Source organism: Notolepis coatsorum (genome assembly GCF_963971535.1).
Source record: "Notolepis coatsorum genome assembly, chromosome: 8".
NCBI classification, from domain to species: Eukaryota; Metazoa; Chordata; class Actinopteri; order Aulopiformes; family Paralepididae; genus Notolepis; species Notolepis coatsorum.
In genome coordinates, this window is record NC_140172.1 from 130,300,929 (window position 1) to 130,318,673 (window position 17,745).

A 17,745-nucleotide genomic window follows, 5' to 3' on the forward strand; every position below is an offset into this window, starting at 1 on the left:
CACTCCTAGATCGAGTGTTTGCACATCAGCACTCCTAGATCGAGTGTTTGCACATCAGCACTCCTAGATCGAGTGTTTGCACATCAGCACTCCTAGATCGAGTGTTTGCACATCAGCACTCCTAGATCGAGTGTTTGCACATCAGCACTCCTAGATCGAGTGTTTGCACATCAGCACTCCTAGATCGAGTGTTTGCACATCAGCACACTCCTATATCGAGTGTTTGCACATCAGCACACTCCTATATTGAGTTTTGGCACATCAGCACTCCTAGATCGAGTGTTTGCACATCAGCTCTCCTAGATTGAGTTTTGGCACATACGCACTCCTAGATCGAGTGTTTGCACATCAGCTCTCCTAGATCGAGTGTTTGCACATACGCACTCCTAGATTGAGTGCGAGCAACGTGCCCTCACTTGTTCAGCACCAGAGCAGTATGTGCCGTCACGTCATTGGCCCACCCATTTTCATGAAATTAGTGTATGATGCACTTTTTATCATTTAAAATTAAGGCTGTGTCGACGCAACCATGTACAATTGACCTATCTCGAGCCCCGCCCTATTTTCTCGATCCTCTAATCACAACTGTTGCTTCCGTGGTTGGATGGTCAAGAAAACAGGGCGGAGCCTGACATTACATGGAATAGACTCATCATGTTGGTTGTGTCTAGAAAAGGTCCTCATTGGGTCATTTTCAAATTTGCCACCCGGTGAATTTCTAGCATTTCTTGTTTACGCACGGTTTGTCTTCCACGGCATGTCAACATATTTGTTGTGCACTGGACTCGTAGCTACCGTGTACAGAGAAGCACATCCGGTTTAGAACTGCTTTACCTTAGACCTGCGGTGGCTCGGGGAGAACAGCTACAGCTGGTGATGATCTCCCATAGACTGTTCTATGACCACACTATGGTATCCTGTCCAAGCCCCTTGCTCACCACACGCATACACCTTTCCTCCAGGACAAGCTGTACCAGGACGAGTACCAGTTTGTGGTGACGGACGAGGAGAAGGAGCAGATCTCGAGCAAGCTGAGCGAGTCCTCGTCGTGGATGGACGAGGAAGGTTACTCTGCGGCGACCAAGGAGCTGCGGGAGAAGCTGTCGGCATTGAAGAGCCTGTGTAAACCCATGTTCTTCAGGGTGGAGGAGCGCCGCAAGTGGCCCGACCGCCTGGTCGCCCTGAACAGCATGCTCAACACCTCCAGCTACTTCCTCAGGTGAGGGGGAGGGCTGGGATTCCTGGGAAGCAGCGTAGTGCTGCTGGGAGATGTGATTAGTACTGACCGTTGTCTCTCACAGGGGCGCCAAGATGATCCCGGAGGACGACCAGATCTTCACCGCCATTGAGCTGATAACGTTAGGGAAAGTCATCAATGACACGACGGTGTGTATTAATGAGATTGCATCCTCTCACTATCATATTATGCAGGTCACTCATTTGCGTTAAGATCAAACCTATGTTGCATGATGTTTAATGATATTAGTGTGCGAGTTCTTTGTGGCTGTTTAGCCCAATGATAGGGGTGTCTGACCTCTCAACTTGTGCACCCTTAGTGCCTGTTGGTACAGATTATATAGTTGCCTTAAAGGCTTAAATTAAATTTCAATGGAACATAATTAATTAACCTGCATATAACTGTATGATTGATTGAAAACCTTTATTTATCCCTGAGGGGAGGTTCAGGTGTCCCATCACAGCATCAACAGCCAAAGCGTGTACAATAACACTTTATTTACCATATTTATATATAATTATTCTCACTGTGTATAATGTATATCTATCCTGTCTGTACATACCTGCACATAATCCTTTTTACAGATCTGTAGATACAATATCTAGATCTGTACATATCCCTTACCTACTCTTACTAGTTATGCTGCTTGCCAGTATGACTACTACATACTGTCTTTATACCTGTATCACTGTACATATATTACAACTCTCTTGTCTGTACATCTGATTAGCACTACACTCTGTAGTAGTAATTTATATATTTTATACACAGTTTAATCACCTGTACATTGTATATTACTATTGCACTTTACTGTTACATTTCCACTCTGGTTAGATGCCAAGCGTCTTTTCGTTGTACTGTACTTGTGTTGCATAATCACAATAAATTAGAATCTAATCTAATCAAACCCTGCCCTCCCAGATATGGAAGAACGAGACGGTAGCGGAGCAGAACAAACGCTCGCCCAAAGAGCGGCCGGTCCTGCTCTCCAAAGACATAGAGTCCAAGCTGGCCCTGCTGGACCGCGAGGTGAACTACCTCCTCAACAAGGCCAAGTTCACCAAGCCCAAGCTCAAACCCAAAGTCAAAAATAGCACCAGCTCCGAGAAGACCAGCAAGACCAACGGCACGGCGGAGGAGAAGGTTATTCCTCCCGCAGAGGAGAAGACGAACAAAGACGAAGGTGGGTGACACTGAACACTGAGGTGTTCGTTTGCATTTTCAGTGTCAAAATAATGGGAATTTTGAAGCGCTAAGATTGTGTTTTCTTTATGTTGTTCTGATGGAATAGAATAGAAGTACTTTATTGATCCCGAGGGAAATTCAGCACCACAGATAATAAACATTTAGGTAGTCAAAAATCGAAATAAGAATAAAAATACAGGGGAGCTCCAGTAGCTCACCACGTACCTCGAGCGCTATTTCGGCGCCGGGGACAACCGTGCTCGTCACGGATCTGGGGTTTAGCGAGTTCGAATCCCGGACTGCAGCCGTGCCTTTCCCAGAGTGTCTTCCCCCCCCATCTGAACCCCTTCAGCCTGTTTCTGTCGGTCAGCCTTGACCAGAATAAATGCGATAAACGCAAAAAAGAGCCAGGGGAATGGCCAAAGTTTAAAAAAAAAAAAGAATAAAAATACAGTCAAAGATATACATTCTAAAATATGTATATACATTTCTAAAATATACAGTAAAATGTAGATGTAAAATGTCCAGGAAGATATGCAAGAATGTATACTGTTGAATAAGTGGATGGGAGGGGTTGTCCATGATGGCGTGGAGTTTAGCAAGGCTAAAGGAGAGGAGGCAAGGAGAGTCTAGCTCCACCCCACCACGTTACTGGCTTTCCTGACCTTTCCTGATCAGCGTAAATTTAAGGATGTACTTTTGGTTCTGTTAAGATAATGTGGTCAAGAGAATATTCTTGGCTTTGATGGTTCCCATCTCGTGGATATGAAAAAAATAGTTAAAAGTTAATCCACATTATACAAATTCTGAAACTAAATTAGGGCTATCCCCTCTTAGTCGCTTAATCGGTCGGTTTGGTCTCGGCGACCAACTTTGTTAATCGATTAGTAACACATTTTTTATGCTTTTTCGCATGCTGATTAAATTATTAAATAAAAAATGCTAAGCACATTGTAACTGCATGTGGGAAACTAAATTTCACAGATTTGTCAATTAAATCAACTAATCGATTATTCGACAACATCTACGACTGCTTAAACATTTTTTAATAAATGTCCATTCATATTACTTGTTTCTTCACAGGAAAGACTGAGGAGGTGCGGCCGGCTGATGAGCCGCCCACTGAGAAGGCTACTGGTGAGAATACAGACTCAGCCAGCCAATCACAGCCTACAGAGGAAACGGAGACTACAGGTAGGTCTGTCATTGGTTAAATCAAAAACTGCACTGCTGGGGTGGGCGGGCTCTTCTTTTACATCAACGTTCTTTGCGTAGCTCTGCACCATCTGTCGATTTCTAAATAATGTTTTCCTCTGCTCTCAAATGTTTCTGCCCTTTACAATAGTTTTGGATACGTTGTGTTGAATGCTGCCTTTCTTAATTATATTAATTTGAGAATTTTACAAGCATGATATTGCTGCAATACTGAAAAAGTAACCATATGATTACAAAAGGTAGCCACTTTTACATTAGCCTTAATTGGGAGATTATGAAGTCCTTAAACATTAGGAATTACCAACAGGTGATGGCTTTCTTTAAACATTTTCTTTGAACAAAATTAACTTTTTGACTTACCAGCCATTTGGCTGGTAGATTTTAAAAACTACCAGCCAGGCAGATTTTTTACCAGCCAAAAATTAAAAATAGCTTTTTAGTATATCGCCATGTGTTATTATTACTATATAATACTCTCATATGCTATTTTCAATTAATATCATAAACAACATAAGGAATATTAGCATAATTTTGAGTGGACTGAAGGAATGAGTCAGCGTTAATAGTTTTAAATGCAAATAATTTATTGAAACATAGAAGTGGGGTCGGGGACACACACACACACACTGCCACCCCCGCATCATATTGTAGTCTAGTCTGTCTTCAAACTTCCACTCCTCTCGAAACCTTTTTATATTTGAATATCAACATTATCTGTGCATCCTCAGTAATCCTCAGTTTACTACAATATACTCCTCTCCTGAGTCCTGACTAGTGACTTCATCGTCTTTCCAAACGCACGCACACACACATAGAAAGGCAGAGTGCCCCCCCCCCCCCATTTCCCTTTCCCCAGTCCACACTGTCTGCTGTTCTCTATGGCTCTGCCGCTGATCAGGATTAGCTTGTTAGCTTACGCTAACATAACGTTCATTTCTGGCGATGTGGGCATAAAGGAATGGCGACGATGCAATGCATGTTAGATGCATTTGACCCGTTGTGAGAAGAAGAAAAAACCACAGACTTATTTCGGCTCGCAAAATAGGCGCACTGCTGTGTAGCTCTGCTCTCAGGGAACAAACTTAACGTTTTGACTTACCAGCCATTTGGCTGGTAGATTTTAAAAACTACCAGCCAGGCAGATTTTTTACCAGCCATTGGCGGTTGGCTGGTACTTATTTTGTTCCGTGTATATATATATATATATATATATATACAAAAACAACACACATTCAAATGGCAATTTCAGCATTCGAATAGTATTCTTTAAAATATTAAAATAATATTCTAATCCCAAAAAAACGTCAGCCGTATTGGACACACGTGACGTGACGTGACGTGAATGCATGCCAAAATGGTCAAATGAAATAAACTATAAGAGTAGAGAAAAGTGGGGATGCAACAGGGGGAAAATACCCAACGTTTCCTCTATTTGCTACCATAGCAACCGTTACCATAGCACTAACTAATAAAAAGGAGGTCATATTTATATGCAGCTCTGATCATCAGTCCTTTTTGTTACGCCCAGTGACTGCTCAGGTACACAGAACTGAATGCTGCTCACATCCCCAAAAATCACTTTCAACTAAATACTGCCGACATTTGGCCTTTTAGTAGTTTAAGTGTCAATTTCTTTTTAAATGATTAAATTGCTTTTCCCACATAACACAGTATTTATTTTCTCTTCCATCTCCAGGACCAACGGATAAACCCCAGTCTGAAAACCATATAGAGGATGAATTATAACAGCTGGACCTGAAAAATATTTCACTGTATTTATTGACGATGTAAAAAAAAAAAAACTCTTCAGCCACCATTTAGATTGCAGGCCATGAACAAGACGCAACTGCATGTATGTGAGAGGGTGATGTACGTGAGAAGGTGATGGTAAATGAAACGGTAACTATTGATAAGGAGTCGGTAACACTAACTATAGCTTGCTGTTACTTCTTATTCATTTGATTTACAGTCTCCCTAACCACCAACTATTTGTAATAACGTCTTGTTCATAGTCTGTAATGTAACGGGTTACCCAAATGTTCAAGTTTCCTTCTCTCTCTCTCGTCTCTTTTGCCCCCGTTTGTTGAAAACTCCTGAATTCTCATTGGATACGGTTGGATGTCACTCATCATACCCCACCCCCTCCTTCCTCAACCATGTCCCCTTCATCTCTCTCTCTCTCTATTCTCATTGATGTGCTGTAACAAGAAGCTGGTCAAGACATAGTACCTTTGCAGGTCAACCACAGGAACTGATGACTACAGGCAAAGATTTGTGTACAATTTCCTGTGCATTTTGTAAGTAAGGACGAGGACACTTTTGTAAAGAAGGAGGAGTAATGACGTTTCCAGGATTGTCCATACATTTTCATTTCTTTGATTGTTTTGTCTGCAGTGCTGTATCCTCCAGCAAGGTGTGGCTTTGAGGCGCTTATTAATTGGCAAAAGGAAAAGGAGAACCAAACACGCAGCACTTTTTAGTGACTTTTCAACAGCCTCCAAGTTCCTGGTAATTGGTGCTGATGTTCATAGACTGGGTTAATCAAGTGCTGATGTTCATAGACTGGGTTAATCCTAGTCTATGGGGAAAGAACATACACAAAAAAAACGAAAACACTCTTTGAATTATACATGGACTGACATTAATTCCACAGTTCTACCTGATATATTTTGGGAAGTGTTTTCGGCTTTAAGCGTACCTACCTTGATATTGTTAATACAGTGCCACTTGATACTACAGTAACTTAAAAATAATACTGGAATATATTTTGGGCATGATAATATTTTGTTGTATGAAATTCAATTCAAATTTTTGGTTCATATGTTTTCTGTTTTGAACTTGTTTTTGATCAACCTTGGGTAATGGGAACGCAAACAGTTTTTTACAACTTTTATTTAGATGTTTGATAAAGTCAGTGGATCCTTGCATGGTTGGATGAAAATCATGTTAAAGGTGGACGCCACAAACGGCTGAATTGTACTTAATTTCTGCCCGTCAATGTGTACTAATCATATTGTGGTGCAAAAAGGTTTCCGCAATGGTTCTTCAGTTACCCGTTAGCGTATCTCAAGCCAACGGGCATCGCTAGCGGGTAACGGTACCCTTTGATTTAAGTGAGAATGTGAACGATACTAACATTTGTGAGGAAGTTGAAGGAAGGACAAATGCAAAAACCTTTCTTCTCAGTGGAGAAAATTACATACAAATATCCACGCATAAGCAGTCAACCTCCAATATAGGGTGGTTTGTCATTGATAGGCAAAGCTTTGTGCTTACAATTCATCAAAATGTTATTTTTGTTACATTGAAATAATTGTCTGGATTTGAGTTGTAATGGCAAAAAAGAGGCTTTCTCTCAAAACCAAGATTCAAGATTGTTTATTGCATGTACGTATTTGGCTTTCTCTCAAAACCCAAGATGAAAGCTGTAGAATTAGCTGTTTGCATACCATACCATACCTATCATGCCAGGACTGTCAAAACAAGTCTGACGGGGGGAGTGATGCATCCACTCAATTCAGAAGTCATCAGAAATGGTTGACTTACTCTTCCCTTGTTTATAGGCGGTTTCAAAGTGAACAATAACATTCTAACAGGAACCACGTTTATTTCCTGTTGCGATGTTTGCTAATGAAATGGTTGACAAGGAGATACATTTGGCTCAAACTGTTACCCTAGTAACAGAATTCCAGCAACAAAGTACTGTTATGTCCATAAAGCGATATCTCACTTTGGTGCAACATCTTCAGTTTTTTTTATACAATAAACCTGAGGTGATTTCGTTAGCTGTGAACAACAGACTGTGCTCAACGCCATGAGTCTATTAACACATTCGGGGCCATTGGGATGCGTCTAATAAATCTCTAGAGGACCGGCAAATGTAAACAGACGTGGGGCTGTTTGTAGAGCTAAATCTATACTTTATAGTATTGCTATCTGTCCATTCTCATTGTCAATTGAGACTATAAACTGTCCCTTCAAAATGGCTTAAATAATATTTTTTTTCATACACAGTGAATATAAGCGTTATACGGGATTTCGGCTAGGATATTTGCTGGAAGGCGAGATAAAGGGCTAATAGCTTCTACCGTTATATCCAATGGCATTTCCGTTATACATATGCTACAGAAATAACTCAAACTGCATATGATCGGCATGATCCTCAGCATGTATGCATGAAAGGGGGGGGGCGGGGGACGTCGTTACTGATGATTGATTACCAATAACCGTGTTAGCCTCATTCATTGATCGGATGGATGGCTATCAAAACAAGGCCCGATCGGGATGTACTTTACGTGAAAAAGATCTTACCGTGGGCCGGTGGGATCCCCCAGAGCATTTCCCCGTTATCGATCGCCATCTGGTAGATCGATATGTCCATTGGCTGATGATAAATCCCCTTATTGCATAGTGAAATCGTCGATCCAAAACGTAATCCTAGCTACAGGCTGCACATCCAGAATCGAGCTAACTGAAAACTCCATTGAAAGTTAAAAAAAAAAAAAGTCCACCGTTCAGCGCCCCTAAGAGGATCTGGCCGGTAATGCACGTTGGCGAATTCAAAGAGTAGGGTAAATCTGCAGTGCCGCTCGGCGACCTTGAATAGGTTATTAAAATGGAATAAAGCCAAAACAACCTTCCCACGGACATGTCCTTTCTGTCCACAACGGGTGGAATCGAATCACGGAGATATCCGTGCTTGGGCGGGATTGTGTTAACAACTTCACTTCATGAATAATTTAACATAGGCAGAATTTCAGTACAGAACACAATGTACATTTTGTTTTAGGTTTATCAGCCTTGCACCTATAAGCCTGTTTTCAGACATCTTTGAGGTGAAATAAAAGTGTTTTTACAACTTACGCTGTCCTGTTCACCAAGGCAGCCAGCGTTGTTAGCTGATGACTCAGGAATTTGTTTTTGGGAAACCCGTACTGAAAACTAAACGTGCTTATACCGAAGTGAAATATTGCTTTATTGAACAGATAACCAAATAAAAATGACCTTTTTAATAATTATTTCTCCCCAAACTAGTTGCAATAAATCAGTTTTTCGAAGGCCTTCTTGACCCACCAATCACAGTTTTGAGTTCTTCTATGGATGCCAATATGATCTTTGGGAACTGCTTGAATGTGCTGCACTGATAGTGAGTGAACTAAACCCCCATGTTTTCCAAGTCTCACGAGCTGCTAAATGTCTTAGAAAAGATGGTCTATTAGTGTGGTCTCGCTGTCTTTACCTCTGTGTGCAGACGTTGTCCCCCGGCACAGATCCTCGCTCCCGCGCAGGGTTCTCTTTCCTTAGCCTTGAAGGGGAATGTTCAGGAAGTTTAGGAGCCTGTACAAGTGACTCATCTCAAACTCTGCCCGCTTTTCTTGATTGGAGGATCGCGAAAAGCGGGCGTGGTTTGAGGTGGATCAATTGATTAGCAAGTTTCCTAAGACGAAGTTTCCATGTGGGGGGCGGGGGGTTCTTTCTGAGAATTAGGCAGCGGTCTCCAGTTGGCGTTTGTTAGCTATGCTAGTGCAAGTCAATGGGGATTGAAACCATTTCTCAGAGTTGCACACAAAACCGTTACATTTACTCCCATAAGCTCTTGTAATGGTAAGAATACATAATGGAACTATTTAAAAGTACTGTCATTTTGCACTGGAAACAAAAACATAACATTTCTTAATGTCTAAGATGGGGCTTGTTAATGATTTACGTGAACGGCTTCTGAAATCCTGAACCCCCCTGATTACAGGGAGGGAAGAGGGGCAACTTGGATCAGTAGCTCAGGTCAACTGTCTTCTGTGTGCATCGCCTCACTTCATTTGAAAGGGGAATTTACGCAAAGAATAGTCGGAAATGGGAGATGCCAACAATGTTTTGTTTCTAAACTGTTAATAAAAAAGTTCTTTTTTATATTTCGTTTGTCCTTTTTATTTGTGTAGATTAGCTTAATTATCTCCTTTTTGTATTTGATCAGTTATTAACCATTAGCAAACTAATTGACTGCATACAATTCAAGCCTCCAGTATTTTGAGACAGACCAACTAACTAACTAGTTAGCACCTGAATGCCATCTCCTTGTAATTATGACTTGGTTCTGTGATACATGTCTAGCTTTGGGAGAGAAGCTCATGTTCACAAATATTTATTTGTTCATTAGTATTATTAAAGAACCAGTACAATGATGTTGATTCAGTCAAAGAAAAAAGATTATTGTGGAACGTTATATCAGGAGTGTAATTTTTTCAGTTTCGGGTATGTCATTTGATTTGTTATCTTGGCCAGGCGGCTGTGTGTGTGTGTGTGTATGCTCACTATATCTCATACTACAGGCCGATCAGCCAGAGATTGGAAGCGCCTGCTCACAGATGACAAAGTGTGTGCAAATATATCGGTCAACAACAAAAATTTTAGGGGAATTTCCATCATTCTCCATTGACACATACAGTTCCGTAGAAACGTATGTTACACCTCTTTAACAGGGCGGTAGCCTAGGCTACGACTGACTGAAGGGCGAATCAGGTCACTGAGTAGTTATGCAATCTTCTCCAGGACATACCATAGATCAGCTATCTGAAATGGTTTGATTATTATGACCACCAGGAGGATAGTTTCTCAAGGGGTTTTGGTCTTATTTCAACAATACTCATGGCTATAACGGTTTCTAACTATATTGACATGCCTTCTGGTAAACAATGCAACAAGACTGAAAGTGACTACCTTTTTCTTTAATAGCGTTTCCCTTTATTTGACAACAGATCAAGGTTTGCTGATTGGCAGGATGAATACAGTAAATTGTCATGTGAATCCAATAGATAACGTTAACTAATATTCTATGTTCTAGTGCAGTTCATAGGTCCATATTGAAAGGTTGTCCGTGGGTAGCCTCTATGGCTATCAGTTTTGTCACTGTACGACTTAACGTGTCAGGATATACGCTGATTTGAAAATTGGAAGTTTGGCCTGATGCTAGAGGAAAGGTCATGGGGTCACCAAAATCAATAGGTGTCTTCTGTTAGGAGCATAGGCGGCAGGTAAAGGCTAGGGTAGGCTAGGCCTACCCAAATCGTTATGCTGGGAATTTTTTAATGTATATAATATATGTGCGCAGACTGCTGGCTATTGTGTGTGTCTTGTGCTGCTGGCCGAGGTGTCAACGACGAAGGTGTCATTCGTTGTCGGCGTTTAACATTCCAAGTATACAGGCAGTAACCAATCACGTAGGCTCAGGTTAAATAATGTAGCCAATCACATCATTCACATGATCATCCTGATCCCGCAGTAAAGCAAACATCGCTTTGTAGCGAACACCAGCGGCTATTTTGAGTAAAATTTCAAAAAGCAAAATGGATATACGGTATTTTTCCAAGGCATATAAACAAAGTAATTTAGAAGCTGCACCGGGCTGCCCCTGGGCATAACTACGGATCACCTGAGACTGCCTGTTGCTTTATCTTGGCAGTTAAAGCAGAAAAGATCATTGATGCCAAGACGAAATGTCGCATTTTGCTGCATTAAGGTAAGACAATGGTTAATCTATTATTGGATGCCTTCATGTGGCGCCAGAGAAAAGGTCATGGGGTCACTAAAATCAATCGGTCTCTTCCGCCAGGAGTCATGAATGTTCACATTAACAACTGCAATTATGACAATCTGACCATTACCTTTCGAGATATCTTGTTCACAGACATCCTTGGTGGAGGTAATGATAACCAGGTACGTGCACAGGACTTTAGAGGGGCAGGTGCTCAAAGGCTGAAAAGGGCATATTATAACAGCGCGCAAGCCCGATTTTTAATGGCCCTTTTCAGGCGGGGGGGGGGGGGGGGGGGCTTTTTATGCCTTTTGGGGGGTTTTGGTGATCAAATATTATACTATAATCAGTGCAGGAGCTCACTTATCCTTGAAAGACACTTTTATCACTGACTTAAAAGGCCCATACATCTCCATAAATGTTCAGGGGGGAGGGAATAAGTGCTTACCCTACAGACTCCCAAGAAGTGCTGTATATTCTGTATTGTTTAATATAAATGCATTTTTTATTATTCCCAAATCCCATCGTACTTGACTTCTTCGTGTCCCTCAATGAGTGTGTTGTAACTATTATATAGATAAAATACACTTTCATTACAGACTCATAAAGTAATCTATAAAATACACACATAGTTTAGTTGGTGATAATGTTTTTTTTTATTTGTTTTTATTTGCTTTAATGAAGTTGAAAATAGCACTGCTGTTTGCCACCACTAATATATTTGTCTTTCAGCACCACTCAAGAGTGGACAGCTCCTGCCACCACCGTGCTGCTGTGAACTGCATGTGACTCGACTTGATTGTATTAGAAACAGCCGTGATATGTTTGTGTGCGGCTCGTCAAGCAGACAGAATGTGAAATGATTTTGATGGTGAAAGAACTGAATTGAACTAGAAATTGTAAACTAATAGACAAATAAAATAAATGAAGATTTGATTAAAAAGAAAAGCAACGACTGGACATTCCCTGTTTTCATCTTTGTAACAGAGTGTAATACCAGCATTCAACTGTATGCGCCACAGCGGTTTCTATCATCATCATCACCACCCACGCTATGCATAAAATATATAGGTCCGCGGAGAGGCACGCTGAGGAGGCCGTGCAAACTGCAATGGAATATGGGGCATCTCTCTCTCTTTACCTAATATTTTTATTCTATCCTGACATTTTTCAGTTGGAAGGGCAGTCTATATGCGTAACTAAAAAAAATTAAATAATCTTTTTTTCTTTTTCAAACGGGCACTTTTTTATGGGGCTCAAAAAGGCAGGTGCTCAAGCACCCCTTGGGCTCTATGTGTGCACGTGCCTGATACTGACGTTATGTCAACAGTTGATAATGACACCCCTCGCATGCCCACCTTTCTAAGCTTTGTTTTGTGGCTGCATTTATACATTTGTGTGTATCATTGTGTGAAGTACCACCTCAATATCGCTGGTTTACTTACTGGTTTCCAGTTGTTTGGGGGGCATTTGTGTTGCATGATGTCATGGTCCTGCTCTGGCTTGTAGCCTAGGCAACACCTCGACTCTTATCCACTAAACTCACCACCCTGACTCTCATCCACTAAACTCACCACCCGACTCTCATCCACTAAACTCACCACCCTGACTCTCATCCACTAAACTCACCACCCCGACTCATCCACTAAACTCACCACCCCGACTCTCATCCACTAAACTCACCGCCCCGACTCATCCACTAAACTCACCACCCTGACTCTCATCCACTAAACTCACCGCCCGACTCATCCACTAAACTCACCACCCTGACTCTCATCCACTAAACTCACCACCCTGACTCTCATCCACTAAACTCACCACCCTGACTCTCATCCACTAAACTCACCACCCTGACTCTCATCCACTAAACTCACCACCCTGACTCTCATCCACTAAACTCACCACCCGACTCTCATCCACTAAACTCACCACCCTGACTCTCATCCACTAAACTCACCACATCGACTCTCATCCACTAAACTCACCACCCTGACTCTCATCCACTAAACTCACCACCTGACTCTCATCCACTAAACTCACCACCCTGACTCTCATCCACTAAACTCACCACCCCGACTCTCATCCACTAAACTCACCACCCGACTCTCATCCACTAAACTCACCACCCTGACTCTCATCCACTAAACTCACCACCCCGACTCTCATCCACTAAACTCACCACCCGACTCTCATCCACTAAACTCACCACCCTGACTCTCATCCACTAAACTCACCACCTCGACTCTCATCCACTAAACTCACCACCCCGACTCTCATCTACTAAACTCACCACCCCGACTAAACTCACTGCTCGACGGTTTAGACTTTCCTCAGAGAAAACTGTGGCACATAGAGAAAGCATGGGTGAACATTGAGTACCATTCTTTCCACCTTCCACCCCCCTTGAGCTCCAAATCAAATCAACGTTTATTTGTCACATACTCCGTCGTACAAGTACTATGTGCAGTGGAACACTTGTTGCCAACTCCATAAGTGTGTTACTATACAATAAATAAAGTAATTTTTTTTTATTATTAAAATGAAGCTAGAATAAACGAGGCCAAATGTATACAAGAGTGGATGTTCTGTCAAATATAATCGTAGATGGGTTGTACTGTGGAGTTGAGTTGGATATGTGTGTTCATATGTATATTCAGAGTATTAAAGAATTTCATAAATATATATTTTGAGAGTAATATTGAATAAGACATACGAATATGTATATAATGCTATCAATATGTATATTGACAGAAAATTCAGTATATAGAATTGTATGAATATATAGAATATTTTATGAGAGTAATATTGAATAATATAAGAATATGGATATGTATATAATGCTAGCAATATGTATATTCACAGAAAATTCACAGTATATAGAATTGTATGAATATATTAATATAGAATATTTTATGAGAGTAATATTGAATAATATAAGAATTGAGAATATGTATATAATGCTATCAATATGTATATTCACAGAAAGTTCACAGTATATAGAATTTCATAAATATATGAATATCGAATATTTTATGAGAGTAATATAGGACATAAGAATATGGATATGATGCTGTTGATATGTATATTCACAGAAAACTCACAGTACATAGAATTTCATGAATATAATGTGCTGCTGTCCTGAGATAAACATTAGTATCATTAGTATGGTAGCTCTGGCAATGTTGAGAGCGTAAACAACATTATTTTATAATTGTATTACATCTCATCAGCCAGAGCATATTGTTTTACTGTTATACTGTGATCAAACATCACATGACCTTTAAAAATATGTGAATAAAAAAACTAGAGAAATGGCCTGTTGTGGAATATACAAAAGATGGGTCTATATGTAGGAGCTTTGTTATGTCTCACACAAGAACTGGAGTCGAAAAGAACCTTGGACGTGTCATATCTCCTGGCCCTTTTGGCTGTTGTTTTAAGAAACACTGTCAGACTAGTGTCTTGAGCTGTTATACTAGTTGACCATTGTTAACTAGTCAAGGCTGTACAGAGAATATGTATTTAACACAGAGCTTATGGACATGATAATATTTTCCAAGACAATATGAATCATTGTTTATTTTTTTTAACTGTATCAATGTCAGGAATTGAAGATATACAGCTACAATCTACAAGAGTTTCATCTCTAGATGAAAAATACACCGTTTGGAAATTTCTGAAGCCATTATAAATAAAATAAAAATGTACATATATGGGTCTTTACAAACATTACCCAATTTGGATCACTAATTGGGCCTTTAACTTAAATCAAGGTGCAGTGAATGAACTGTTCCTATAAAGAACAGAGAGGAAAGGGAAACTATAGCAAGAAACATGCAGACAATAATATTGTTTCTTTTAATTAAAAAGGTTGTTATACATGTAAAACCATGGTTTGTACCAGTGTTTGTGACAAATGTACAATGTAGTACATTTTGATATTCGATTTATATATACTGTATATTCCAGATAGACAATTCACCACAATCAGTAGAAGTCATGTCAGTCTAACAGCCTGTAATTCCTTTACCCTTTTTTAGAGTGTAAAATGGAAGAGACTTTGAAGCAGCATGCAGTGCTATTACATATGATATCGATATACAGGTATTCATGCATATATTATGTTCTTTTTTCTGACTAGTAGGTTACCATACATGTTTGGACCCATAAGGTATAGCTGGACTTCATTAGTGTGTCCTTGTACTGAAATACAGTATGAAACCCTCTCCTATGTCCCATTAACTCATGTTCAAGTAGGCTTTAATGAAAGTGATATGGATAAACTGGAACCCAAAGGTGGGATAGTTGTGATTTGTGCATCTCAAAAATGTTCCTGTCCATGCATTCTTTATCTCGCCAGCCGCTCATCCCATCGGCTTTACACTTGGTGGGTATATTGTTGAGGACCCGGGGGAGTGCAGTGTGGAGTTTGGTGCCATTTGGCCAGATGGTGGCGCTATAGTGCGTGTCTGTCCTTCGTATATATCTCTCGAGAACTGTTCATCCGATCGGCTTGATGCTTGGCAGGTGATTATTGTACTTATTGTAATTATCGTACACTGTACAAACTAAGTTCAGATCAAACTGTCATACTACAAACTAGTTCATACTAGTTATCAGAAACATATTATTAGGTCCAATACATAACTAATGTAAATAACTAATATTAATATTAAATGATATGTAAATAAGTCATTAATTTCGGACCCGCCAAAATATTTTAAATGTTAAATTCATAAATCCATACTTTTTTTGGGGGGTGGGAAGCAATACTTTAATTCTGCATCTTTTTAAAAGCTCTGTGGATGCATTACAAAAAAGAAATTATGATTAGTCAATATAAAAATAGGATCTATAGCACCCTTAAGGCTGTTTTGCCTTGGGGGGGACCAAGCAAGCGCTCCGAGCCACGTTTTGAACGGGCACTAGTCTCAAAGAAATTTCCTTTCCATGCACACTTTCTCACTAGCCTCCACGTTACAACGTTCTGGAATGGAATACACCTTGTAAGCCTTAATTCTCTGCCTGTGTTCATACTCTTTGGTAGATTTCTTAGAGAGGATCGACTCAGATTCTTCATGCAGAGGTCAAAGAAAAAGAGGAAGGAAGGACTTCTACGCTTTGGCCTCAGTGAGTAATTGCTGTTGTCATGCAAGGTTAAGCCTCTGGGGAAACAGGACCTAAGAGAGGACACTATAAACATACAGCTGCTCAAAGTCTCTTGTCACCCTTCTTGATAGAGAATTGTCTTCTGCAATCTCCTTCTTGACTTGAAGGCTTGATAAATGATGAACGCCACAGAGGTAATACAGAGGGCTCCTACAACCCCCGCTGCTATGGCAACGCCCAGCACAGTTGCATTCTTGCGAGTCAGCTGAGCAGCTGAAAAGACAACGACAACATGATCAGACGTAATAGTGTATATCGGGGCATTATAGACCTTTTTTTTCAACAGGATTGCGTTGCTAGGCAACAGCTCAGGCACAGGTTTATATCCCGTCAGCCATAGCAGTGGTTCTCAAGGTGGGGTCTGGGGACCCCCAGGGGGCCTTGTGGGGGTTCCAGAGGGTCCACAGCTAAATAAGGAATAGATTAATGTCATTATAATTCCATAAGCAACACAATCACAGAATATATGACTGTTCCAGTCATGAGTTTCACACAACTTCTGTAATAAAACATATGATGTTTTAATCTAATCAGATAATGGACCCTGGGACAAAAATCAAATGAGGGTCCATGGTCTAATTTGTGTCAGTTTAGCTTGACGTGAGGAGGTTTGAGAACCACTGAGATATAGGACCTTTGTACAGCAGCTTGTTATAGATGGGTAAAAAAAGATGTAACCATACAATAATGAGTATTCTACATCCAGGGCTTTCCCGCCTAAACAATGCTATAGGATCATAGCGCCACCGTGTGTTTAAAGAAAGTAAACCTGTTTATTTTATTTTTTTGCAGTGAAAGCTTGGGGCCACCTTAGAAACGGACACATCATTGTCAACCTTATACACTGTACTTTAAAGGTGACATGCATTATAAATGTCATTTTTCAGTCTCTAGCATTGTATTATAGTAATAGGAGTTAGTATAAATGTGTTTTAGTGTCTAAATACCATATTGGCGGATTGCTCTGATTCAGCTCAGATAATTTCCTGCTCCAGTAAATTAGGCCATCCTGATTTAAAGGCCTGAATGACGTTACTCAGGCTCTGGGTAGCAGACAGTGATGTGATTGGCTCTGTGGTTGTAGCTAATGCCCGCCCACAATCTACCTAGACTGACTACACAGCGAGTGGAAACCACTTCCTCATACTCTGCATGCACTCTGGAGGGAGAGAGAGAGAGAGAGAGAGATAGAGAGCACTTGGGGGGGGGGGGGGGGGGGGGGGCTGCCGCGCGGCACACGGGAGAGTGAGGGAAAGAAAGGAAGAGAGAGGGAGGAGGGGAGGGCCCCCCCCCCCCCACAAGCTGCCGCGCGGCACACCCGAGAGGGAGGGAGGGGAGGAGAGAGGGAGGGAGGGAGAGAAGGGGCCTGTCTTTTTTCTCTCTCTCTCTCTCTCTCTCTCTCTCTCTCTCT

At 40.9% G+C, this 17,745-nt stretch overlaps 2 protein-coding genes across 2 annotated transcripts in view; one reads left to right on the top strand and one right to left on the bottom strand.

The window, feature by feature from the left end:
* The window catches only part of hyou1 (hypoxia up-regulated 1), a 31,415-nt gene extending 25,949 nt beyond the window's left edge, over nucleotides 1-5,466 (top strand). Inside the window, exons 20-24 of the mRNA XM_084319923.1 lie at nucleotides 963-1,219; nucleotides 1,302-1,386; nucleotides 2,159-2,420; nucleotides 3,506-3,616; nucleotides 5,334-5,466. Of these exons, the coding sequence (XP_084176049.1) occupies nucleotides 963-1,219; nucleotides 1,302-1,386; nucleotides 2,159-2,420; nucleotides 3,506-3,616; nucleotides 5,334-5,383 (765 nt within the window). The 3' untranslated portion in view covers nucleotides 5,384-5,466. The remainder of the gene's footprint in view (nucleotides 1-962; nucleotides 1,220-1,301; nucleotides 1,387-2,158; nucleotides 2,421-3,505; nucleotides 3,617-5,333) is intronic.
* A 10,923-nt stretch (nucleotides 5,467-16,389) lies between these two features.
* LOC311233563 (zona pellucida-like domain-containing protein 1) overlaps nucleotides 16,390-17,745 on the bottom strand; it is a gene marked incomplete at both ends in the record, with an annotated part of 29,289 nt that continues 27,933 nt past the window's right edge. The window contains one exon of the mRNA XM_084320529.1: nucleotides 16,390-16,547. Coding sequence (XP_084176655.1) covers nucleotides 16,390-16,547 — 158 coding nt within the window. The remainder of the gene's footprint in view (nucleotides 16,548-17,745) is intronic.